Source organism: Mus musculus, chromosome 11, assembly GCF_000001635.26.
Source record: "Mus musculus strain C57BL/6J chromosome 11, GRCm38.p6 C57BL/6J".
Taxonomy (NCBI): Eukaryota; Metazoa; Chordata; class Mammalia; order Rodentia; family Muridae; genus Mus; species Mus musculus.
In genome coordinates this window covers 32,687,439-32,715,025 of record NC_000077.6, presented here as the reverse complement: position 1 = coordinate 32,715,025, position 27,587 = coordinate 32,687,439, and the positions used below count along the sequence as shown (strand labels likewise).

The following is a 27,587-nucleotide window of genomic DNA, read 5'->3' as shown; positions in this document are numbered from 1 at the left end:
TTTTTTTTTAGAACTAATGTTTTTCACAACCAAAAGTTTAAAATGATTGTCGATCTTAACAGTGAAAATCCAAACTCCAGATACTTACTGAATGACTGGACACTGAACTAGCAGAATGACTGAAAATGTTCTCCATCTTATTAAACCTACATTAAGTGCGTGCAGACATCTTTTCCCCACAATGCTCTACTAGCATAGGCCTGGGAGAAGAACTAATGCCAGGGTTAGTCCAAGTCTACTCTTCACAAACACAATCAGCTGGGCCAGCTTGTCCTTCGCTATTAGATTCTCGTGTGTGAAATATACTGACATATGTATATATGTTCAGATCAAATCCTGTTAAAACAAATAGCATTTTAACAGAAATATTTCCATGTCCCAGCCAACAGTCCATTCATTTCATATAACATTCAATACCACAAAATTCCACGTTAAAAGAGATATGGACAATGCCTTAAAATTCGCTGTAATGAAAACTGAATTGTTCGCAATTATACTAACCATATTTATATACATAACACATGTTCATCTGTTCTGCCCCTTCTCCAAGGCTGTGCACACCCCACACCCCTGAAGGGGCTGCTGGAAACCATCAGGGGAACTTCAACAGTGCCACCTTGTGGCTATTCTCTAAACATAAGGGGCACTTGCCCACATCTAAACCATTTGGAAAGCAAATTAGAGAGAAGAAAATAAAACCAAAACAAGAAAAACAAACAATCAGCAGATTTTCTTAAGAGAATGGAGGCTTGGCCTCATTCGTTGGTCGTCACTGATGAGGAGCAGTACAGTCAGCAACTTGAAAGACTTCCCTGACCTTTCTTGGTGCAGAACAATGGCAGGGCTCTGGAGTTCCAGCAACACAGAGGAGGCACACACAAGAATCCATTCACCTAGACTTTTCTCTCTCACAATGAAAGACCCTTCTTCTCATCCTCCATCACTAAACGTGAATTGAGTTACTGTCCTGGTGAGGTTTTTCATCAACTTGACAAAGGCTAGAGTTATGAAAGAAAGCAAACTCAGCATGCCAGTTGGTAGGCAGTGGTCCTCGTGGTCTCTGCTTCAGCTCCTGCCCTGGCTTCCCTCAATGGAGGACTGCAGGCTGTAGGATGAGATAAACCCTTTCCTTTCTAAGTTGCTTCTGAACATGATGCTTGATCACAATAGACAACAAACAAAGACAGTTATGATCCACTTATTTAACATTCATGATCAACTTAAGGACTCTCCCAGAGTAATCTTAACTGAGTGATTTCATCCTTTGTGCTAACTTTGAAGCGATATCTGTCCACCATCATTTTACAATAGCACATGGCAAACAAGCCAGGTGACCCGAGGGAATGTCATCCAATTTCTCTGATCCTTGTCATTTTATAATCTGCCTAATGAGAAACTGGACTAAGCAACTAAATGTTGTAATTCTGGATGGAAGGGGTTTCTATTTGCTTTTCTAGAAGACAACTAATGGAAGACGGGACACTAGTCTGTCATTGAAAGATCAGCAGAGTCAAGCTAACTCTCAAATATTCTTTATACTCTCAGTGTAGAAAACAAACTCATAAATTCTGAAAGAAGAGTGAGAAGACATTAGAAGCTTCCTTGTCACTTGTAATCCAAGTTCCAGGCTAGAACTACAGCTCAGCCAGGTCCTCTGTGTGCTATGAAAGAAAGCACCATCAGCTGCAAACCTGTTGTTCCTGAGGCAGGTCTGTTGCAGTAGTACTGACCCATCATGGGAGGCTCCTAGACCTGTACTGGCATGGCATGGCGGCAGTAAGCGCTACAGAACCAACATTCTCTTCACAAGTCAGAGCTCTACATCTTACCAACCAAACTGAAGACAAAGTAAAGACCTTCCATGAGAGTGATGGGTGCAGGTTTGCATGTCACACAGTCTAATCGTACCACAACAGGTTAATGTCTACTATGGAGTCAGGGGATGATGGTTTATCAATAGGTTCCCCCATGAACACAAATGCAGCAGGACAATGACAGTACAGATGCTGTGCTGTGGGAGGCATGGGCACAGGTAGGAGCATAAGAGTTCTCTGTACTTTTTTTTTCTTAAAGACTTTGCTCAGGACTAAAACTGTCATAAATACAAGTAACACTTAATCAGAAAACTACCCATAAGTGCACATGCATGAGAGAGGATGGAGGGGCTTCACTAAGGAGTAGACAAAGCAGTGTCAACAAACGTTAACAGGCTGGAGAGATGGCCTAGAGGTTAAGAGCACTTGCTGCTCTTGAAAAGGACCCAGGTTGATTCCCAGCCACAGCGGCTCATAGCCACCTCTAATTCCAGTTCCAGAGTACCCAACACTCTTGTGACCTCCATGGGCACACAGATATACATGCAGACACTCATACGTAAAATAAATAAATTGAAACAAAAAAAGAAAGGAAAAAAAAAAACATTAACAAAGACACATTACCAGTTTCCTCGGTTTCTTGGCCATTGCCTAAGTATCACTTCAGACAAGGGGACAATCTCAACTCTTTGAGGCTTGCCAAGATTCAGACTTAAGGAAAAGTAGACGTGTGTGTGTGTGCGCGCGTGCGCACATGTGTGCACATGTATTTTGTATGTCCTCTGGCTGGCCTCAAAATAATCCCCCCATTTTAACCTAACAAGTTTTGGGAGAACAGGCATGAGTTGCCATGCCTCGCTCCATACATTCTTAAAATTACATGTAAAATACAGATTGTCTACATACCAAAATTAAATAGTGTATCTTTAAAAACAGAAAAGCAACTAAATAAAGCAACAGCATTGACTAATACGCAGCAAGATCAATCACAAAAGTGGCCTTTGTTTCCTAAAAATTCATCTACTCTATCTTACTACATGGCACTTGAGGAAGGATTAAAATCTAACTACAAATACAGTGGCTGTCCAGAAATGGCAACTCACAGTGTACACACTCATTCTGCCATTCACTTCACAGAGCACACTTGGCACTGCCAGCACTGAGGGCTAGGCACCACACACTGCCCATCAACCGTGAGAAGTGCAGTTACCTACCTGGTAAAGCAGTGATAAAGTCCCGCTGCAACATGGGCTTCAGGTAAGAGTTAATATGTCCATGCTGATAATGACACATCCGTGAGATAAGATGCTCCACAAATTCCACCTGATCTGATTCAGACCACTGGTCAAAGTACTTAATGCACAAGTCCTTTTCTTTCTGGTAGTTCCCCTCTGACGGCCTCTTTCTGGAGACAATCACAGATGACGTTCCATTACTGATCTGTTTTGGAAAAACAAAGAAACAATAATTAGCTAGAAAGGCATGTAATCAATTTCATTAGAAATTTCTTTTGTCCTATGGATTTAGCCTCAAAATACCAATTTGAACCTAAGTCAAATTAAGCTCTTTTGTTCATCCATTTATCACACAATTAAAATGCATTGAGGGCCCATAGCCTCAAATTAACAACCATAGTAATTACTGAAGTTGCAGCTGTTTGTAAAGATGACCGGTGCCTTAGCTCACTATTCCCCATTGCGTACCATACCACCTCTCCAGCATTAGAAAACTCATTTGGAGATGATCATCTTAGAGGCACTAAATGCCCAATTTGATAAGCCAGCATCTAGTTGGCTAGTAGTAATCTGTCTCCACGTCCTCAAAATTAAAAGTTAATGTCTCTCTTATATTCAAGATATTTCCGGAGGTAGGGTATAGGGAACTTTCGGGATAGCATTTGAAATGTAAATAAAGAAAATATCTAATAAAAAAAAAAAAAAGAAAAGAAAAAAGGAGGAAAAAAAAAAGATATTTCCAAGACATCAGGCCTGAAACCATGGACCCAAACACTACATACATATTTCTGCCTTTACATACATATATACATACATACATACATACATACCAATGATAAAGCAGGGCTTATAAATTATGCATAGCAAAAATATTGACAATAACAAAATACTTAAAACAATATAGTACAATATGTACATATGTTCTCCCTACCTACACTTGTGAAATTTTTCATTTAGTGTGTTTAGACTGCAGCTGACCATAGGCACCAAGAGCAATCAAAACCAGAGCAGGGTTGGTTCACACACCTGAGCAAGCGCTGGAGTAGCTGAGTGCCTGGTAACACAGATTCGAGCTCCATCTGTCTGGATGAGAGCCTCAGAATCTGTATTTTAAGTTTCCAAGTGCTGCTGAGTCTGCTAGACCAGACTGCATTTTAAGGGATCATACTGAGACACCCCCTCCCCCCCATCTAAATAGAGGAGAAGCCTAAAAGTAAATCCATCTATAAAGCTTCATTTTCTCCTAATAGTTTTTTGTTTTGTTTTGTTTTGTTTTTCGAGACAGGGTTTCTCTGTGTAGCCCTGGCTGTCCTGGAACTCACTTTGTAGACCAGGCTGGCCTCGAACTCAGAGATCTGCCTGCCTCTGCTTCCCAAGTGCTGGGATTAAAGGCGTGTGCCACCACGCCCGGCTATTCTCCTAATAGTTTTGACCCTTCCATATTACTTCAGATGGTTAGTAACTGCTGGCCAAACAACAGAAGACAATGTCCAGACATATCTGCATACTCACAACCATGTACCCATATACTCCCCCATCACCATAACAATAACAGTCTACATCCCTAGATTCAAAGCCACAACCACTATAATGCTATTTAAAAGCCACATCAGGTCTTTGGTTTGGTTTGGTTTTTCGAGACGAGGTGTCTGGCCCTGGCTGTCCTGGAGCTCACTCTGTAGACCAGGCTGGTCAGAGATACACCTGCCTCTGCCTCCTGAGTGTTGGAATTAAAGGTGTGTGCCATCACCTAGCCACATCAGTGTTTTGTCATACCACTGCCAAGCCATCTGTCCTCTGATAGCCTATGTGCATACACTAACAGAAAGTAAGACCCTAGAGGATTTTCAGACCTGAAGAGGTGAATTACAAATGTCCATTACTTCCATTAGAAACTTGTTCCCAACATCTTACAAGGAATGAAGAGCTCTTGTTAATAGTATGCTCTCATATTAAACTAGACCACACACACACACACACACACACACGAGAACCTCTGTAAACTTCAAAGGAAACTTCTGACCTTCCTTGACAAAAATAATTTCAGTTTCACATCTCAAGTATGCTTTTATTTCTACATTTACAGCAAGGTCAGAAAGCACTCATCTTCTACTTAATTTATATTAACCATCCATTTCCACATCTCCATGTCATCCCCAATTCCCGGAATGAGGGATAATTTAATTGGCCTCTGTTACCACCAGAGGGCAGCATTGAACAGGCATTCTAAAAGTTCTGTTTGTTGGAAGACTCCTCATCTACTTGCCTCAATAGAAGAACTTAAGACAAAGTAAAAACTCATTGCTATGATAAATATCAGCAAATATAAAGGGAGATATATAAGGGGATCTTACATAAGATATCAAGTATAAAAGGATAAACATAAAAGGAGATCTCAATGCTATTTTAAGCATAACAGTATCACAACATTGTAACAGGAAAATATAAGTGTCTAATTACAAGCATTGGTAATGCAAATCACAACTTATCTTTCTGCACAGCAACACTGCAGTGTAGCTGTTGCGGTCCAGCTTTAAATACAGTGAGGCTGGACTAACCACTGACAGCTTTGAAAATAATGGGAAGGAGCAAAGGCGAGATATGCAGGGTTTTATGGTGGTGTGAGCACAATAACCAGGACAGAATGAGGCTGCACACGGCAACGCCAACTGTGGAGTCTCAAAGACCCCATGTGCTCGGCCTCTCTTACTCCACCCCTACTGACAATTCCCCAGAACCTCTGCGGTCACAACAGGTTAAACAGAATGATGGTGACAGCCTACACCTGTGCCCCGCTTTCTAGATCACAGTATTCCCACATCCACTTTCTCATTTACCATCTAGTTTCCACTGAGTAACCAACCAATGAGGAGATGAACAGATGAAGGAACCTGGGTGCTAAGGCGCTGGGAGCCACAGTAAACTAAAGGTCACAGTGAAGAGCAGTACAGCAAAGCGGTGCAGAAGGTCGCGCATGTTCCTCTTACACATACATAATGTTCAAAAAGACAAACAGGCACTTGTGTGCTTAGGAGTGCATTTCCAGCTACTATCCCAGACCCCGTGGCCCAGACAAACCCTGCAGCCTTGCTGCCATTATTTCACCTTGGTCCACGTCATCTTACACTTGCTGGGCGTGCACTATTCTAGCTAACTAACCTACTTTATAGTTTTCAAATGTGCCCAGGTCACTTTTTTTTCCTTTATATATACTGTGCCTTTACTCATGTCCTCACAAAGGAAAAAAATGCTCACCAGCATGCTTAGTGAAAACACTAAACCATGAAGGTCTGTGTGCTCCCCAGACACCCACCACAAAGCTGGGGAGATTGGGCAGGAAAGTGAGAGAGCCAGGAAAGGAGACTGATCTGAAAGGAGACAGACCCTCATAGGGAGAGCAGGGAGGAGGGTGGGCTGCAGACAGAGAAAAACAGCAGTCTACACTTGGCTCTAAGCCTCCACCATCCCCGTGATGGAGGATTTCCACACAGTCTATCTTAGGCCACGAAGTTGGTATTTCAGGATACTGCCTTTTTGGAATCTTCCAGAAAACTCCAAAGTGCTTTACTAGCAGTAAGGATACTCCCCAGAGGGAACGGTGGACAAGCAGGGTGGCTTCTGAATCTGGCAACCCTATACAAAACAGAGGCTGGGTTCTGCTCTCGGTGAGGACATAAGGAAAGGCAGAGCTTTATCTACAGTCATCTGCTAGCTTATCATGCCTACCTGCCAAAGAGCACTTTTCTTTGGGGACTCATCTTCATTTTGATCTTCCATAACTGAAGTGTTCTAAAGGGGGAAAAACAAGTTATTTGAATTATGCCAAGTTCTGCAAAACCTAAATGACTACAAGACATAAACTTTGAGATCCCAAACTAGAGTTTAGGGATACAAACCCAAGAACTCTGGCTTGTTGCTCACACACACCATGCTGGGTCAGGAAGCTATCCTCCTAAATCAATAGTAAGCATACAGTCTTCACTTACAGAGCCTGGGCATGAAGCTTGTGGGGTAACCTTCATCATCACTGCTGTTCTATGGCTTGTGGCAGAAACTCAGAGACTCACAAGTTCCCAATAGTTGCACACAATGTCTCCTAGAACGTCTGCTGTTCAGTAATGCATCCCACCCACCAGCAATTAAAGAGACAAGGCCTCCCTCCCACTTGCTCCATAGCTGATCTGGGGAATGGCCTTGCCTTGCCATCTCCCCCAGCAAGAGTAGATGACTGCCCCAATTTTCTCCCTCAAGAAGAGGATGCTGTTGGTCACTAACAGTCTGACTTGCCTTTGGAACACATTTTCTTTTCTTTTTTGTGTTTACTACACAAAGAAGTACTGTGTAATTATCCCTTTGGTAACCTAGAGGCTCAACAGATGCCCATTAACTGGAGATTATACATGACTGGGTTTTCCCTTTTTGAAGCTGCTACCTAACAGCTAAATGGAGCCTTAATGAGAAGGGGAAGTGGGTGGGCAGTGCTCGGAAAGGAGCGACAGACACCTCACTGGCAGCCAGGCTGCTCTAAGGTTCCATCCCAAACCTAGAACTCTTTTTTTTGGGGGGGGGGTGGTTGGGGGAAGGTAGGGGAGAGAGGGTTTCTCTGTGTATCCCTGGCTGTCCTGGAACTCACTTTGTAGACCAGGCTGGTCTCAAACTCAGAAATCCGCCTGCCCCTGCCTCCCGATGGGATCAAAGGTGTCCGCCACCACCACCCAGCCCCAGAACTCTTAAGATGGAACACAAAACTTAAACTCCAACATCTGCTCTGCAGTGTTTTTGGAAGGTCCATTACGGCTCTATTAAAATTACCAAGGGAGCCAGGCAGTGATGGCACACCTTTCTTTAATCCCAGCACTCAGGAGGCAGAGGCAGGCAGAGTTCTAGGCCTGCCTGGTCTACAGAGTGAGTTCCAGGACAGCCAGGGCTGCACAGAGATACCCTGTCTCGAAAAACTAAAGGAAAAAAAATTTCCAAGGGGATCTCTGTTTACATCTTCAGGAATAACCTTTCTCAAACTGCCCACTTTTCCTTTATCCTTTAAGTTCTAAAATGTTTGGACTCAACCCAGAGTACTTCCCAACAGAGCAATGGACAATCTGCAACAGTTGACACGAGTCAGCACTGAATATGAGTCACTGCTGTCTATGTCAATGACACACAATAGGCGAACCAAACCGAGACACTGGAATCTTAACTTGGTCACTCATTGTGGGACCTTAGGCAAATGAAATCACTCATCAAATGGTGGGCCACAGGGTGTGGTGAGATCAAAGAAGCCCTTCTTCCCTACTTTGAGGACACTACTTCCAAGGTTTCCTTTGCACATGTTTACAACGTCACTGTCCTGGGCAGAGCAGAATGGCTGTGGAGGGAAATTCTTCCTTAATAAAATCTTAAAAGTCCCAGAATGTCAAGGCCAGTGACAGAGGACAGGAGAAAGGGGGTGTGGGGAACAAGCACTATGTCCTAGTGCTCAAAACCAAGGGCAGCAGTGGGCAGTCCTGAAGCAGAAGACAGGAGAAGTGAACACAGATCTACTGCATCTATGATCTGCTGGAGCACATGAAAGGGCCAGTACTGTAGCTCCAAAGCTGTTGGATCTCCATGACGCGGGGCAACAACAGGACATCTGAGAGAAGTCCTGGTGAGGTTCCAGTATTGATGGTGTAGAAGAAGCCAGAGGCCTTAAACCAGACCAATGACTCACTGCAATGAACATTTGCAAGCAAAGATGTATGCATAAAAGGCTACACTGTGCGACACTGTGACACACTACAGCTTCCATGACAAGATGGGGTTTTTTGTTTGGTTTGTTTGGGTTTGAGTTTTGTTTATTGTCTTTTGGGTGGAGGTTGCAAGGGCAACGGGAAGATATGAAGGACGACAAATGGGATTGGTGGTACATGATGTGACATGCATAAAGAATCAATAAAAAAGTTAAATAAAAAGAATGGCAAGGAGACAGAAGCAGGCCTGGCCACACAAGGAGAGCACGGAGAGGATGAGAAGTCAAGTGCAAGCAGAGAGCCAGAGTCCTTGTGACACTCATAAGGCCAGTATTATAGTCTACGCTAAACCCTCTGCAATCTGGACAGTATCTTGGTTCCTTACTGCCGGAGTATGGCAGTGACCTAAGCATTGTCATGTTTTTCACTCAAGAAAGAAGCAAGAATGTCTGAGTTCTGCAGACTACACTAGTAATAGCATCATCACAGTGAGAGGTTTTAATTCACCTGTTCCACAATAGCAACGGCATTATTTATACAACTGAGAGGAAGGCAGCTCTTGTGAAGAAATATCAACTATTCTCTTCATGCTAAATTACAGAGGCTAAAAGTGTATATACTTCAGTGAAACCCTGAGGGCCAGACTAAACCTGGCCCCTATACATTTCCCAGCTTCTCTTATACACATTTGAGAAAAGCTACAATAGAGACCACCATTCAAGCTATCCTGATGAGGCTGGGTGTCATGACGTCTACTCATCTCTACAGATCAAACATGGATCCTCATTCTGCTAGAAAGCACCTGACCATTGGACCACATTCCCAGTGAATCACTTCTAAATGGTATTTAATCCTACATGGCATGAGAGATGACTCGGGGTCTAAGTAAGTTTGAGAAGCACTGTCTATGTACATGAGCACACACAGTCACCTTTACATTCTGTAAGGAACTAGAACTCTTGAGTCAGACCTAGTTAGTCAGACTTGCTTCCCTCAAGCTAGGGTGAACAGCCCTCAGTAGTAATCTCTGCTAACAATAGCTCAGCATGTCTCTAGACTTCAGACAAACAGCTCTGACTAAAGAGAAAGGGCAGTTTTGACAGTCACAAGCAGAAGCCACTTCTCCGGCATCTTTCTCAGTCCTCTACATAACATTACACTCGTGCATGCACACCCACCCACCCATCCCATGCGTGCACATATTTTTATATTACTTCTTAAATACCCACAGGTACAAGGTTTGGGTGGAGCCAAGGTCAGTTATACTCATCCAAATTGTCAGGTGAAACCATGGAGTCAGCCCATCTGAGAGGTGAAACCCCCAAGTCCCAGAGCTCCTGGGAAAGGAGGATTCTTTGAATATCCACGCACCTTCCTCACTTCCTGCCTGCTTGTAATCACTTCTTGTCTCCTGTCTGCCAGAGCACAATATGCAAATGAGTAAAAATTTAGACCCTCCTTTTCTGAACCCACCAACAAATAAAACCATCCAGGAAGCAGCAGGGGGACTCTTGGAAGGTTGGCCTGGCCACTACTGATATTCAGGGACAGAAAATGTTTTGTTATGGCGGCTGCTGTGAACATTACAGGAAAGAAAGGGTACCCCAGGCTTCTATCTGTTCCTGTAGCGTGGCAATCTGGATTGCCACTTCAGGGAAGGGGAGGGCAAACTTACCCTGCTCACTTGAAAGGCAGTAAACTGGCCTTCAGAGAACACTGCAGTGCTGTGCTGCCTGCTTGGCCCACACAGTACTGGAGGCTCTTCACATATGCATGGCTGTAGCACAGCCACATAGCGCCATTGCGCACTTGGCCCCAATGGAAGGGCCTGTAATCGCAGGTTCTTGGAAGGCTGAGACAAGATGGCTGGGTCTGATGCCAGCTTATACTACAGGGTAGGTGGTGCATCTACACAGTCAAACTGTATATGTTTACCTCCCTACCTTCTGGGCTAAGCCCTGCTTACCATCACATCAGTTGTGTGAGAAACTTTAATAACAAGAGTTCTTACTAGAGATTCGTAGGCTTTAACAAAACTTTTATAATTCTTTGAGTAATTTTATGTCTCTGTTTAAACCACATTGCTGTGGCAACATGGTGTGTCTATGTGGCCTGAGGAAGCTAAGGAAGGAACCCTTATTAATTAATCACAGTACAACAGACTATACAAGATTCCAGAACTGCCACTAGAATCTAACACACTGCTGATGCCTTCTGCAAGTAATATTCAATTGCATTAGAAACATCACTACATACCTTACCTTGCAGTTCTACCAAGAATAGAAATGACAAGAGTTGCCATTTAAAAGATTTTGGGTGTGAAAGCACCATAGCCCACATGCAGAAGTCAGAGGGCAGCCTGCAGTCTTCTCTCCTGCCTACCATGTGGGTTCCAGGGACCAAACTCATCAGACTTTACCGTTACCCACCAACCCATTGCTCTGGTCAAAAAGAGTTATTACAATTTAATGACTGTTCCCTCAATAAGCATGCTTTGAAACTTTTAAACCCTGTATGTGAATTCCCTCTATTCATTACAACAACAACCCTATCTATCTGCCAAGTACACAAATTTGAGTTTAACAATGATGAGAACCACAACTCAGAAATACTATTATTCAACTGGCCTGATGTTTCCCATCAGTAAGTACCAGACTTCAAAGCCAGCTTCTTCCTCTATGCATGAAGGCCTCAGTAACAGGGCACACGTAGCTAGCTGGAGTCCTACAAGGAGCCCAATCTTGTTTTAAACAGCCCTTTTCTACCATCACAAGGAAACTACAGACACCAAGGATGTGGCCTTTAAAAACACTATTCAACACTGGGCCTGTGGAAGGGCCTGGAATCCCACCCAGGTGGTTGGGAGGCTGAGACAAGATATTGGGTCTAAAGCCAGAGTACACTACAGGATGAGTTCCAAGCTTTCAGAGACAACTTAGCCAGACCATGTTTCTCAGATCTACAAGGAAAAAGAGGCTGGTACAGCTGGGTGGCAGAACGTTTGCCTGGCATGCACGGGTCCTGGCTTCATCCCACAAAGCAAACCCACCCAGCATTCCGAGGATAAATCAAGCAGTACAAATTTTCATACTGAGGAAGAAACATTTAAGAATTGGTTAGCTGGATCAATTAGTTAGATGTCCATTAAATGTATCCAAAGATTTTTTTTTTAAATTAAATTTCAGTTTTTTTAAACAGTACACTTTAAAAACTTCCCTAAGGTACATGTAGTAGTCTGTGACAAAACTCCCCTAAGGTACATGTAGTAGTCTGTGACAAAAGAGTCAGCAGGCGTCTTCTCCCCCAGGGCTTGGTGAACTCTCCTCCCAGACTGGAATGCAGAAAATCAATCTGAGTGAACTGCAGCCACAGGCAATGTGAAGGGTTTCAGCCTTCTCACACAGTGTGACAAGCAATGGAACGGACAGTCTGCTTCCAAACACCTCATCTCCACTTTCTTTTAGCCTGCAGATAAGCAGGGAAGTTTCTTTGCTGGTAGGTGCCACCGAGCAACACAGAATATATTTCACTTTGGAAATTCCCCACTTGGAGGATCATCTAAAGGGAACAATTCTTATTGAAAACCTGCGACTTCTGCAGCAGGTTAGAGGCTAAGAGTCCCTTGGGCATTTTACCCCAACACTAAACATCCTGGTGCTTCTCTCAGGTCCTTCTCCAACACTGGCTGTAACCCACAAATCGACTTAATGGGTTGCAACCTGCATTTGAAGTTTTAAAAAAACACAAAGTAAATGTAAGGCATTCACCTAACCCACAGAGTAAGCAGATTCACAGCAAAGGCTGTAGGCATAGTAATGGTGGCAGAGGTGGAGGGGCAAGTCCTGTGGCAAGCAGCTCACTATTCAAACACCCAAAGAACGGCTAACCCTGCTTTCTAAGTCTCTGAAAAACAAAGGTCACAAACAGGATAAAATACACTTTTCCAACTATACTGAATAACATTTCATAATGGACAGTAAAAAGTCATGATTGTGTTTTAGGTCACTTATCTACCTCTGAAGGGAAAAAAGGGTTTAAGTTACTGCTAAATTCTGTTTGTTTCTAAGACAGGTCTCAGCTTCGAGGCATAGGTGCTGCACACCATGACACCCAACTCTCACCGTGGCTTTTCCTAGCCCTTCCTAGTGATCAGTGGTATCATCTCTACCTAGAATTTCACTATATTAACTTTTCTCAGTCTACCTTACCATTGTTTCATTGAAAATTTTAAGTATACCAACAGTTCATTCTTTTTCATTTCTGTTTACTATTCCAAGCTTTCCTTATCACTGAAGATATAGCTCAAAATCAGAGAGCTTGCCTCCATGCAGCCCTGGATTCTGTTATACTCAGTCACTTCCATCCCAGCTCTTCCTTTTCTTCCTTGGTGTTTGGGGTCTGGCCTGGACGTCAAGCAAGCAAGCCAAGCACTACTTACTGGGCCACATCCCAGCCCACTTTCAGCATTAAAAATAACTCTGCCACTCTTCTGGCATGCACATGTGTGATGCTATCAGGTTTATTTACAAGTACAACTGGATCACTGCGGTATAAATCAGCATTCTCCCAAAGCCTGTGCCTAGCTCAAAGTTCCCAGGTATCTTGCTTTCAGACTACTCGTTTTCCCCTAGCCAATTGATACAGCACCCCTGACCTTCCAGTCATAAGGTAATATATGGCTCCCTCTGTGACGTCAGAGAGCCTAACTTAAAACTCTGTGAGATGTGTAGAGGAACAACTTACAGTATGCAGACACACGCCTGTCTCTCGGTATCAGTTCAGACTAGATCTCAGGAACCGCCTCAGAAATCAAAATCAAGAACAACTGCAGTGTTCGCACTTAAGCTGCATATGTGCTCTTTAAGCCACCTGTAGTCTCCTCACAATCCTGTCCATGAAACGTAAAGTCCTGTGAACTGTCCCATTGTACTGTACTGCTCAGTGGCTAATGACAGGAAAATGTGTATACATCTATTACACACATAAGTCAGTTTTCACCTGTTTGTTTTGGTTTTTTAAAAAATATTTATTTATTTATTTTTTTATGTACATGAGTACACTGTAGTTGTCTTCAGACACACACTAGAAGAGGGCATCAGATCCCAGTACAGATGGTTGTGAGCCACCATGCGGTTGCTGGAAATTGAACTCAGGACCTCTGGAAGAACAGCCAGTGCTCTTAACCTATGAGCCATCTCTCCAGGCCCTTTGTTTTGGTATTTTTAACCAGACGTTAGTTAAAATCTCTCCCTGCAGGTAGACAGCCATCCGTATACCACAAAATGTGAGCACAAGTTCAACTATTGCTGATTGATATGACTCTTAATTTTTTATGAATTATTTTTATTGTATGAGTATTTGCCTATATGTATGTGTGCATCATGTGCATGTCTGGTACCTATAACACCTAGAAGAGAATCCTAGAAGCCCCGGAACTGTTGTTGTAAACTGCTGTGCTCTGCCATGTGGGTGCTGGAAACTCCACCTGGGTCCCCCACAAGAGTAGCAAGTGTTCTTAACCATCTCTCTACTCCCTGGAAAAGGGTGTGAGCCACACTGAATGAGGATCTCATCATGCAAATAAAAAACTTTAAAGGTAAATAAATAAAATGTAGTTGAATACCAACCACATCACAATCACTACTTACATATTGACCAAGTATACCCTGTCAGATCCATCCAAGACTAAACCACAATGCCATAGCAACAACTACAGAGTAAATCACAATGGTTACACTTACAATATGGTAGCTACCACTTGCTAAGTAATGGAAACTGTGTCTGCCTTAAAATAGACCACCAGGAGAAGCACAAGATCCACACAAAGAACACTGGCTGACACACTTGCTTGAGTCTCGAGGAAATGGAAGCCAACTACCTAACTTTCTAGCAGATCCAGTCCTGCTAAATGCCACCTGGCATCTCTGTGCCACAAAACAGAAGATAAGGACCTCACTGGGAGAAAATTGTCAAAGATAGTCCCAGCACTTGGTAAAGCTCCTTTTAAGCACTGTAACCAGCACAGAATGGATGTGGCTGGGTTGTTCATTCTGCTACCCTACAACTACAGATCACAGTAAATACTAGATAGCTACTGTCCCTTCTTCCTAGCAGTCACACCGACAGAAGTGTGACTCAGTGTCCTTGCTCTTTCCCACGTTTCTCATGTCCTTTACAGAACACACAGGGAGAAAAATGTGCACACCATTTCTGACTCTCAAGGTGCTACAAAGTTACCCCTGAGGAGTCCCTTTCCCTCAACCCTGGTTACCTAGGCAACATCTTGAATGTTAAATGTTCCAAGAGGACATATAGTGGCTGGAGTGTAATTCAGTGGTAGGGCTCTTACCTGTACTGAGACTGTCTAACCATGGGCACTGGGACAGAATTCTGCTGTCCCACCACCTAGCCTGAGCCAACCAACCTCCCAGGCATCCAATCAGTAGCTGTAGAAGTTGCCCCACCACCTAGCTTGAGCCTAGCTATAGTTAATCCCAAGTCCCCCAAATTCCCCAGAACCTTAACCAAACACAAAGGCACCCATCCTCCTGGGACAGAACCAACCCATCCAGGAAAAGAAAGGCAAAAGTCATCAACTCTCACCTAACCAGCTTTATTTTACTTTATTGTTTGTTTGTTTGTTTCTGGAAAGTATTTCCTTATTATCTATATTCTTTTTTTTAATTGGATATTTTCTTTATTTACATTTGCAGTATCTTCTAGAGACAAGCTAAAATGTACAATTACTCTTCAAGACTACCCTTTAAAAATAAAACTTTAACTCATTCAACGAAGCCAGGGAGAAGAGTGTTTCTTTAGAAATGGCAACAAAAACGGCTCATGAGGAACGGCAGCACAGAAGGCTCAACCCAACGCTCTTACGTTACAAGCTTGACTCTGGCAAGTTACTAGACCCTCTCTTGGGTAAAGTTTCTTCTTTTTATAAAACACGAAGAAATCCTGCCTTCCTGCTGGCAAAGAAGCAACATGAAAACACCAATAATAAAACACTGCTCATGGATTAAAATAATTCAAAGCTTGCAAACTGTTTATCTTGCTTTGATTCTACTAAAAGGCATTGGAAAAGACAACAAAAACCTCCATCAGTGACATATGCCAAAACTAGAAACATCAAACACATCACAATCACTACTTACATATTGTCCGAGTACACCCTGCCAGTGTAAGGTCACCTGATTAAACACTGGTGACCCTTCAGTGCAGGAAGAAGAGAATGGTCTTTTTAGTTAAAACACCATATAACTTGTTATTTTTAACATATCTCAAGCCTTCTCCTAGCCCTTCCACACCATCTAGTGTACACTAGAGATCTAAATATAAATGATAAGTAATAAACCTACTAATATTTATCCTTAACACATTCTTATGAACATGGGATGGGCACGTTTTCTTAAATAGAAAACACTGTTTACTGTTAAGATATATGTGATAAATTGTACTACAATTAAGTCATTCTGGTCACTAAAAGCATTATGAGTATGTGTGTGCGTATGTGGAGACCAGAGGTCAATGGCAGGTGTCTTCTTTGACCCTCCCTGGGGTGCAGTGAGGTTGGCTGGCTCGTGTGCTCCCATGATCCTCCTGTCTCTGCCCCCCTGTGCTGCAGCTACAGAAGTGCACCTCTGCACCTGGCTTTCACACGGGCGCTGGAGACCTCACGCTTGTGCAGTAACTGAGTGAACCAACCGCCTACCTCGGCCCCTGAAAGCATTATTAAGTGTGCAGAAAGCATCGTTTGCTCCTGGTGAGCATGAAAGCCCCCTAGGAGTGTCTGTGCTAATGCTTCACCCTGCACTGCACAGGACAAGCACACACAGCAGATCTTACTTAACAAAAAGACAACTCAATTACAAACAGATAAAATATATACACGGGCATTATAAACACATACATAAATATTTTTTTAAGGAACCAATCAAAATACTGCCTCCTGGAGATAAAACTACTGCCATTGACTTGGTGCAATAACCACGAAGTACCTTTGTACACACATGAAAATTGTTTAAGACATGCTCTTTAGAAATTGCTTATTCCATGTGTCTCTATGTACATTCATTTTTGTTTTAGTGGCTGCAGTTTATTTCATCCCATAAATTGTAAGATCAACAGGAAGTAAAGACATTGTTTTTAGGTCTACTAAGTTTAACAGGAGAATAAACTTTTGCACCTACAATTGCCTCTGATTTGGGTTCCCAGAAATGCAGAAGATGCTTGCGAACCTGAGTTTCATAATGGATGACCAAACTGACTTTGACTGTCTCTAAAGTTATCAAATATTTTTCTAAGAACAGACTTCACATTCAAGTCCCTTTATCCGACAGTCACTTCCTGCCCTGTGAACAGAGATGGGCACTTCCTCTGACACAGCTCTTTAACTCTCAGGAACAGCCGTGAAGCCCTAAAATTCCTCAAAAAGGGAAATGACACCAAATGAAAACACTTGAATCTAAAGAATGAAGGAAGGAAGAGATGCAAAGAATAAGAAAGAAAATGATAAAAAGAAAAAAAAAATCAGACTATATACACATTAATTTTAACTGACAGACAGACAAGGTTGCTAAAAGAAATTTAAGACACAAACATCTAGATACCCTGTGTCCAGGGATCACAAGACTTAAGCAGTCAGTATTACCACAGAGTCAAAAACATAAGACAGTGTCTATCAGAATCTCAAGTGCTTTTGGAAGAAAGAAAAATCCATCTTAAAATTTTCATGAATCCCTCGAAAGACCACAAATGGGATTTAAAAACAAAACAAAACTGGGAAAAAAAAAAAACACACACACACACACACACACACACAGGAAAAAAGCTGGGTTCAAAGAGTTTTGAACTGAAAGCCAGTTAACAGTCGAAGCCCTGAGCAGGCACACTCAGACAGTTAACAGTCGAAGCCCTGAGCAGACACACTCAGACAGTTAACAGTCGAAGCCCTGAGCAGACACACTCAGACAGTTAACAGTCGAAGCCCACTCACTCACTATTAACAACTGTCAGGTAACACTTAGGTAGGAGCCCCTCCGACCTGATTCCCCAGACCCCAGAAGATGCTTGGGAAGCTGTGCTTCAACTGATGTCTGTAAGGAATAATGAAGGAAAGCTGATCCCAGCACCTTGGAGACAGAAGCAGGCGGGTCTCTGTGAACAAGTCCTACCTGGTCTACAGAGTGGGTTCCAGGCCAGCCAGGGGTAATCAAACCCTGTCCCAATTTAAAAAAAAAAAAAAAAAAAAAAAGTAAAAAAATAAAAACCTACCTAACACCATACTGTATGTTTCAGGATAAAATAGTCCCCCCTACTGTCAAGAACAAAGCCAGAATATTCATTCATGTACCAAAACAAATTTTACTAGTCATAGCCAGTTACAGTAAAGCAAAAAAAAAAAAAAAAAAAAAAAGTCAAAAATATTGATGGTAGCATACTTGTGTAAAAAGGAAAAGAAAGCACACATAAGAAAGTACAAGTAATACATGTATAGCAAAGCTGCAGGACACAAGGCATGAGGTCAAAGGGCAGACTGGGTCACTTGGGCAGTCAGGCGCTCAGCAAACCTGAAGGCATAGACACAGCAGAAAGGTAAACAAAGCCTGGCACTGCCTTGTGCCTCTCCAAGCAGTAGCCAGAACAGACATTGGAATCACCAAGTCTGCTGTCAGAGGCAGGACAACTAACACAGGAAAAGAGTGCACGGGAAAAGCCAACCTTTGGAAGGCAATTCTTAAGGACAAAACAAATATGAAAGGCACTGTTAAGGAGAAATTCCTCAACTTAATAAAGAGCATCTTCAAAACCCCTATGGCTAACACCACACTTACTGGGAAAAGTCAACTTTTCTGCTAAACTCAGAACTATCAATCCTTTCAACAGGATGGGAGGAAAGTCAAACTTCTGTTCACAGATGCCATGACTCAAAAAAAAGCCCGAAAAGGGGGGAGGGGTTGCTGGTGAGATGGCTTGTAATTAAAAGTACTGTCTGCTCTTCCAGAGAACTGAGTTCATTCAGTTCCCAGCACACACATAGTGGCTCACAAATATCTGTAATCATCATTAATTTTAACTAACAGATGATGTTGCTAAAAGAAATTAAAGACACAAACATCTAGATAACCTGTGTCCAGAGAACACAAGACTTAAGCAGTCAGTATTACCAAAGAGTCAGGCAATGTCTGTTAGAATCTCAAGTGCTTTTGGAATAAAGAAAAATCCATCCTAAAACGTCTATGAATCCCTCATAAGACCACAAATGGGATTAAACAAACAACAAAGTGAAAAACAGGAACAAAGTTGGGTTCCTGAGACAATCAGACCCTGGGGCTTCTGCGGCCCTGGTCTGGCTTCCAAGGGCACCAGGCACACACACAGACATACACACAGGCAAACATCCATTCACTATAAAAATACATTTTTTTAAAAAGCTGAAAAAGTTAAAACCATCCTGTAACGATGCTTACAGCAGGATATGGACCACATTCTTAAGGCCAGCGCATCTTAATCTTGGCAAGGAACAACGCCTTTTCAACAAATGGTGCTAGAACAACCAGACAGACAAATGACTCTAGATACGAGCCTCTCAAATTTCCCAAAATTAATTCAAATAAATAAGGAAACTTGTTAATAAGGTGTTACCCCAAAAGTCAGAAATCAGAGAGAGAGAAAGAGAGACAGAGAGACAGAGACAGACAGACAGCACAGGGAAAGGTGCTTCCCCACAAGCCTGAGGGCCTGAGATCAATGCCTGGGACCATGTGATGGAAGAAGAGAGCTGAGGAGCTCCCACAGCTATCACAGACACAGAACCAATCAATCACCTAACATCCAAGAATTTTACAGAGGCCGGGGCTGTGGTGACACACACCTTTCATCCCAGCACTCAGAAGGAAGAAGCAGGCAGATCTCTGCAAACTCTAAGGCAAGCTGTCTACACAGCAAGTTCTAGCTAATGCAGTAGGAGACTACACAAAGTCTCTGTCCCTTTCTCCCTCCTTCCCCCCCCCCTTTTTTTTTTTTGGTTTTTTTGTTTTTCCCAAGACAGTCTTTCTCTGTATAGCCCTGACCATCCTAAAACACACTTTGGAGACCAGACTAGCCTTGAACTCACAAAGATTGTCTGCCTCTGCCTCCAGAGTGCTGGGATTAAAGGTGTGTACCACAACTACCCAGCTGAGAGACCTTGTCTCAAAAAAAAAAAAAAAAAACAAACAAAAAATAAAATAAAATAAACCAAAAAATATTGTAAATAAATAGAAATAAACCTTTCTAACTTTAAGAAGATCTCCCTGCCCCAAGAAAAAACCTCCAAGTGAAAGCAATACACCACGGCTAGAGACTAAGAAACACAGAGAGCCCTGGAATGAAACTATCTGGGGATACAGCTCAGCTGCAGAACGATCGCCTAGCGTGCATGCAGTAAGGGACTGGATTCAGTCCCAGCCACTAGGGTGGAGAAAAAGAATCCTGAGAATATTCTCCTCACACATGCTCTGGGCAAGGCAGCTCAGGGGACAAAATAAAGCATAACTGAGTGGGGTGGGCGGGCCTGGGACGGAGGCATCAAACTTTATACTGGGTCTTGCTGTTGGAAAACATGCATAGGTCAGACACCTCCAAAAATAACACACACAAAAGCCTTTTTATGGGGTAAGACAAGTAGGTTCTCTAGCTCACGTGGAAAAGAAATCTGTCCTGGTTCTTGGGAAGGGAAGCTCTCTGAGGAGCACTAAGGCAGCCGTGTATGCTTTCAGCCTCTGCAGGCCTCAAACCCCAGATCAGTCCCCAGAGAGCCAGTCCACAGACACTCGCAGTTCCTGAATGCCAGGCTGCTGTGTGGCTCTGTAGCATTGTTTTTGAAGAATTAACTTTATAGGAATTATTCCTGGCTTTAGGATGTTTTAAATCACAAACTACTATTTTCTAGTCTTCTTGTCTATGCTGCGTCTCTATTTGTGATTTAGCATATGGTTAGCTTTTGTCACTCGTATGCACATTTGAAAAGCAGGTTACTTTAAATCTCTTTAGTAGGCCGTATAAAGTTTGATGCCTCCATCCCAGGCCCGCCCACCCCACTCAGTTATGCTTTATTTTGTCCCCTGAGCTGCCTTGCCCAGAGCATGTGTGAGGAGAATATTCTCAGGATTCTTTTTCTCCACCCTAGTGGCTGGGACTGAATCCAGTCCCTTACTGCATGCACGCTAGGCAAGCGTTCTGCAGCTGAGCTGTATCCCCAGATAGTTTCATTCCAGGGCTCTCTGTGTTTCTTAGTCTCTAGCCGTGGTGTATTTATTGCTTTGTGGTGTATTTATTGCTTTGACTCTGAGTCATACTTCTCAGTATTAGAAAGGGAATTATAAACTGTGAGGTGACGAATCTCTTTGATACCAGCAGAGGGAGGCAAAGAGAGGCAGGTGGATCTCTGAGTCCAAGACCACCCCAGACTACAGAGTGAGTTCTAAGATACCACAGGGAAACCCCATCTCAATAAACAAACACGTTACCGATATACTAAGGGTTGCCTAGCTGGATGTGGTATCTTGTACTGAAGCTAACATAGAAGACTGCCACGGGTCTGAGAGCAGCCTGGGCTACCATGAGTTCTAAGAACACTGTAGACAAACTGGAGGCAATAGACACAGATCAGCACTATAGCACCTGCCTGGCAAGCAAGAAGCCCTGGGACCAATCCTCAGTACTTCCACTCAAAAACTTTGTTGTTTTGTTGTTTTCCCTGGCTGCCCTAGAACTCACTACATAAACCAGGATGGCCTCAAACTCAAAAAGACCCTACTGTCTTTGCTTCTCAAGTGCTGAGAGTAAAGCATATACCACTATGCCTGGCTTAATATTAATTGATAAACATTAATATTAAGATAAATTAATTAATATTAGATATAAATATATAAATGCAATAATAAATATATACGTATGTTTGTATTTTTAAAATATTTTTGGTTTTTCAAGGCATGTTTCTCTGTATGGACCTGGGTGTCCTGAAACTCATTCTACAGACCTGAAATCTGCCTGCCTTTGCATCTTGATTACTGGGATTTATTGCTCAGTTTGCCTAGTGGGTACTCCAGGGTCAGCTCATGTATCTGTTTGATGTGCCTTTGTCCTTCCTTGTTTTAAGTGCTTTGCATATTCATGTTCCAGGCTCTTAAAAAAATGAGACAAAAAAATTCCGTTCCCTAAAAAAGATGTAAATTAAGGCAACAATTTTTTCCTACTGGGTTATTACCACAAATATTCTATAGAGGAAAAAAAACTGTATGCTAAAACTCAGTCCTTACATTTGGAAAATACTACTCAAACAACTGTACAGCTAATAAGGTAACCATAGCAGTAGTTCCCCACTTGGAGGCTGAGGCAGGAAGACCTCACTGAAGGCTAAGTGGAGGAATGGGACACCATTGGAACTAAGGGTTTGAACTCACGGGGGCTTCCATCCATAGAAGGTAGAGGTTTCAGAGAGAGGCAAATGACATCTCAGAGCATACTGGCTGGGTCCAGAAGTAATGACATCCCAGCAACACTAAGCACTCACACTTGTACCTGAAAACAGGAAAACCCAAGAGCCTGGAACATGAATATACAAAGCACTTAAAAAACAATGGCAAAGGCGCATCCAACAGATACATGAGCTGACCTGGAGCACCCACTAGGCAAACTGAGCAACCTGACCATCAAAATAGCTACTAACAGACTACAGCCTACAGAGTAAATAAAACAGGAAAGCCAACTACTGACACAGTAGATGAAAATGAAGTACCAGGGAGACACACACTTGCATCGGCTCAAAGGATCTCTCTACAGACCACAGAGTTACAAAGGGATAAAGAACTTTATTATGAAGGACGCCTGCTGGCTCTACTTAAACAAGCAGTAACTGTTCAGAAGACAAATCAAAATCACACTTGGCCTAGAAGGTGCTATGAACACAGAGCAAACCCTTGTGCTGATTCTCCCACAGATGCACATGGAAACCTACACTGAGTGAAACAACACCACCTAACTCACACAACTGGCAGGGTTACCAAGATCCAGCAAAGACAGAAAAACTCCCAGACAGAAAGAGGTACAACTGAAGTCAGCACACCATTCCTTAATGCATGGCCTGCCACAGAGGACATTGTGAAGCACTTTAGTGACACTTAGGTAGGGCCTGAGGACTGATGTCAGCAATGTGTAAGTGTTAACTCACTGCTAAGTCCCACCAGACACCTGGGACACTCTTCCTGCACCAAGACAGCCAGCTTTTCTTTCAAGCTTTTGGAAACTTTTTTTTTTTTTGGTACCAACTTTTCTATAAGCTAGAAACAGCTCAAATGGAGAAACAGAAACCTTGCAATGGCTTGCTCACATTAATATCCAGCACTTCAGACTATGTGACCATACAGCTAAGAATGGATATGATGAAATATCTGAAACAAACACCTTCCCCCTTTCAGTTTAAAGAGAATCGGGTTTATCTACTTACTTATTCATTTTAATTTATTTACTTGTTTATTTTTGCAATGCTGGGGTTGAAGTCAGGCCTTGCACATGATTTGCAAGCTAGCACTACATCCCCAGCCTTAAGCTTTTTTCTTTTTATTACTGATAATGGAAAAAATTATTTTTGTTTCTAAAAAATTAAAACCTGGGACTAGGGAGCTAGTTCATGACATGAAGTGCTTTCCTGGGACCCATGTAAAAACCACTGCAATCCCAGCATCTGGGAAGCAAAGACAGAAAATCCCTGAGCAAGATAGCTAACGAGACTAGTCAGAACCAGGAAACATCAGATTCACAAGAGACACTGTCTCAATAAAGTTGAGAAACACCCAACCTAAACTTGGGGTTTCCACAGAATAACCATACATGTGAACACTCACACTTCAACCCACCTGAGTCCTTCCTTGCCCCACTGTCCTCCTCATCTCAACTAGTTCCCGGCCCCATCACATCTTTTTCTTTCATTTGGTTTTTGGCACCCACTAAGATTGATTAGGGCTGCCTACATATACATGGACACTTACCAGTGGCTAACTGAAGAAAATGTCTCTTGCTCCCTACTTGTATCTGCCGGGAGGAATGGGGCCTCACGAACCCTCCTCTGGCTCCCTCTGACAGAATGCTAAAGGTCCAGTGCTATGTAGGTCTCGTCCTGACCATCAGAGCTGTGAGGCTTCAGGACAACAATGCCCATGCCCTGGCCAGAAGACAGTGTTCCACAATCCACCGCTTCTGCCATCTCTTAGTTTCTTCCTCAGCCCCTTGTCTATGACACTCCCTGGGCCCTGGAAGGAGTGGGTGATCCAGATGTCTCATTTGGAGGCAAACTTTTCAAAAGTCAGTCATTTTTGGCATTGTGATCAGTTATGAGCCTCTGCAATTACCAACGCCCACTGAAAAAATACACCTCTGTGACTGACTTTGATGGCAGAGCTAATCCACAGGCAAAAACAAAGCTATTTTGAAGGTACATCATTCCCGGTTCACAGCAGCCTCATGACCATGGGTTTCTCAGCAGGTTTACAGGGGTTCATGGTGAATTCTTGTAGTGCCAGCCTCAAATATAACCAAAGAGTAGCTGGTTACCCCTAAACACCTCCCCCCTTTAAACAATTACTGTCAGATGATCCTAAGAAGCATTCAGGGGCAGCAAGATGGCTTAGCAGGTAACGGCACTTGCTCTGCAAGCCTGATACACAGAATTTAATCCTTAGAACCATGTAAGGTAAAAGAAGAGAACTAATTTCACAAGCACACAGGCATGTGTGCATATGTACATGCATGAACACATACTAAAGAAAAAGGCAGAGCTCGAGCTAGTGCTGACTGAGGGAGGACACTAGGTTCATGTGTCTCCTGGGCCATCCATTACAGTGAGGAGCGTAGTCCTGAGCCTTCTGTCAACACGGATAGGTAGTCAATTACATCCATCACTGTAACTCTTAACTTTTCCATTCCTGTTGTTTTAAAAATGAGAGATTTTGGACTGGAGAGATGACTCAGTGGTTAAGAACACTGGCTGCTCTTCCAGAGGTCCTAAGTTCAATTCTCACTCATGACCATCTGTAATGGGATCTGATGTTCTCTTCTACCACACAGGTATACATGCAGACAACACACTCATACATTAAACAAAATACATAAGTAAATAAAGATGAGAGATTTTAATTTTGTTTTGCTCTTTATTTCAAATTAAGCAACTAACAAGTATCTTAGTAAAAGCACGCCTGATGCTCTCAAGGGATAAGAAGCTTCCTTATATAAGAGAATTTGTGCTTACAGGTAATCTGTCTAGGACTGCCAGCTTGTTCTTTGCATCAGCTGGGCATAGCATGATGAACTACAGGGGTCCCTGGGCTGGTATGAGATGTATGAGAGAGTGTACAACTATTTGTGAATGATACCATAATAACTGAATCATCAACACACAACTCTAAACACAGTGCCCAGGTACCTCAATCAGAAGGCCTGGGCTGCCTCGAGCTGGCACAGTTGCATGCTTGGAAATGTCTCTGGGACTCTTTCTCATGTCCAAGTGTATCCATGAGATGTTCTTTCATAAGCCATGATTTCAGCTGACTCAAACATATGCTCAAGTTGCTCAGAGTGAAGAGCTGCCATGTGTCATGAGGTCTGCCAACTTTGATGCCACAGGGCAATAGACTTTCCAAATGTCTCAAAATAATAATATGCCCCCTTAGTGACAGTTTAGTGAGATGTGCTCACAATAAAAACCACATGACGAGCTCTGCCCACCTAGCCCTGTGCAGTTCAAATAGAGGCAAAGGACAGAGGTGTCAGTGCACGCTGTAATACCTAATACTGAGATTCTGAGTACCTTGATTAGTACCAAACTGCAGGATGCTTTTAAACCACATTATCAGGAGTTATAGGAAAAAGCTAATATAAACATCCTGAATAGGCCAGGAGTGATAGTAAAACCTTTAACCTCAACACTCAGAGGCAGGGGCATGTGGACCTCTGAGTTTGAAGCCTGCCTAGTTTGCATAATGAGTTCACAGTGAAGAAAGCTAGGCTACATAGAGTATATCCCTCAACAAAACAAAACAAAAAACAATAAAAATCCAACAAGTATCTAAACAAATGTACAAGGCTTTTTAAAGAAAGAAAAAAGAAGCATCTCAAATTAGACTCATAAAAAGTCTCAACTACGTGTAAAACGAGAATAGATTCAAAACTAAATGGTGATGAAGTGCGCTACCTTTTAAGGTGAGGGTTTTAGCTCACTTTCCGCTTTTACCCCAATTTTCTGTTATTAATTATATATTCAGAGAAGAGATGCTTTTTGTTTTTTTGTTTTCAAGACAGGGTTTCTCTGTGTAGCCCTGGCTTTCCTGGGACTAACTCTGTAGGCCAGGCTGGCTTTGAACTCAAGAAAGATCTGCCTGCTTCTGCCTCCAAGTGCTGGAATTAAAGGCACACGCCACCACTGCCCAGCTAAAAGATTACTTTTTAAAGCAAAACAAAATTACAGCTAGCTGGCTTAAAAGCAAAATCAACTTTCATCCACAGTTACTTGCCAACTCACAGAAACAAATTTACAGAACTCAGAAAACCAAGTCCAATGTGGTCCTGCTTACACAATCCAGTGAGAACCAGACCACAGAGCCAGAACCTTTCCCTCTCACTCAGCTGACTGCGCCCACTCCTCAGTCAGTGAATAATTACTGAGTATCCACTACCTTCCAGTCTAGAAACAAATGTGTTTACCAGGCACTGTACAGGAAAACATGACCTGTTTTTTTCTCAGAACATGGATTGGGGTGGGGTGGGTGTGGCAAGAGACAGAAAAAACAAACCTAGAATCTAATTTCAGCCAGTGCTAAGTGCTATGGAGGAGGAGGAGGAGGAGGAGGAGGAGGAGGGAGAGGAGGAGGAGGAGGAAGAAGAAGAGGAGGAAGAGGAAGAAGAATCAAACCCCAAAGGAACAAGCTGTGGCCAGCAGGACATCAGTGCCCAATCAGAAAATCCTCAACAGACACCTGGCCCTGCGAGCTGCCAGTGACATAATGTGATTTCTCCTGATGACCAACATAAGACTATGAAAACTGTTTACACCCTAACATACAGACAAGCACTGCAATGCCTGTCTGTACTTTATGAACCAGAGAGGTTCCTAAGATCAGAGACTAGCCTTCCTTCAGTACTGCCTCCCCGTTCCTCCTCTCAGGCACAGTTTTCTCACATGTAAAACAGACCTAACATGCCTGGTTTACAAAGCTGTACAGAGGATGTAAGAGGACAACACAGGAACAAGTGTAAGCAGGTGCACGTTCATTTGTCTGTTGAGTTCCCAAATTGTCTTAGTCAGGGTTTCTATTCCTGCACAAAAAGCAAGGTGGGGAGAAAGGATTTATTCAGCTTACACTTCTACATTGCTGTTCAACACATACTGCATGGATCTTCCCTTAATGCTCTAGACTGTCTCTGAACAACTCTTTTTGAAGGGCTATGCCTGTGCTATGAGCAGCCTGCCAGCCAGACTCCACTCAATCAGCTATAAATTCTCATCAGGTATCGGCGCTATAAATGTCTCCAGGTTGGCCAGATTGACAGCATGCCTACTAACATTACACTCTCCTTTTCTCTTTTCATTCTATCACGACTGTCTCTGTCTGCACGTAATCTCTAGCTCCAACACCAGCACCCCCTACCCCAGGTCTAGCTCAGTGGGAGAACACTTGCTAGCAGACAGGAGGCTTCAGCACCTTTCCTGGTGCTACAGAGCAGATAAATATGATAAAATGTGGTTTTAAAACAGCCTTTTGTCTGTCTCACAC

At 42.9% G+C, this 27,587-nt stretch overlaps 1 protein-coding gene across 8 annotated transcripts in view; it reads right to left on the bottom strand.

Moving 5' to 3' along the window:
• Positions 1-27,587, bottom strand: part of Fbxw11 (F-box and WD-40 domain protein 11) — a 104,262-nt gene that overhangs the window by 31,791 nt on the left and 44,884 nt on the right. For 4 of the 8 annotated variants that reach the window (NM_001363354.1, NM_134015.3, NM_001271348.1 and 1 more), the window contains 2 exons: positions 6,776-6,838; positions 3,029-3,254 (listed from right to left, as the gene is read on the bottom strand). In NM_001363354.1, coding sequence (NP_001350283.1) covers positions 3,029-3,254; positions 6,776-6,826 — 277 coding nt within the window. In that variant the 5' untranslated portion in view covers positions 6,827-6,838. The remainder of the gene's footprint in view (positions 1-3,028; positions 3,255-6,775; positions 6,839-27,587) is intronic. The other 4 variants (NM_001363353.1, NM_001363355.1, NM_001271347.1 and 1 more) reach the window with 1 other exon arrangement.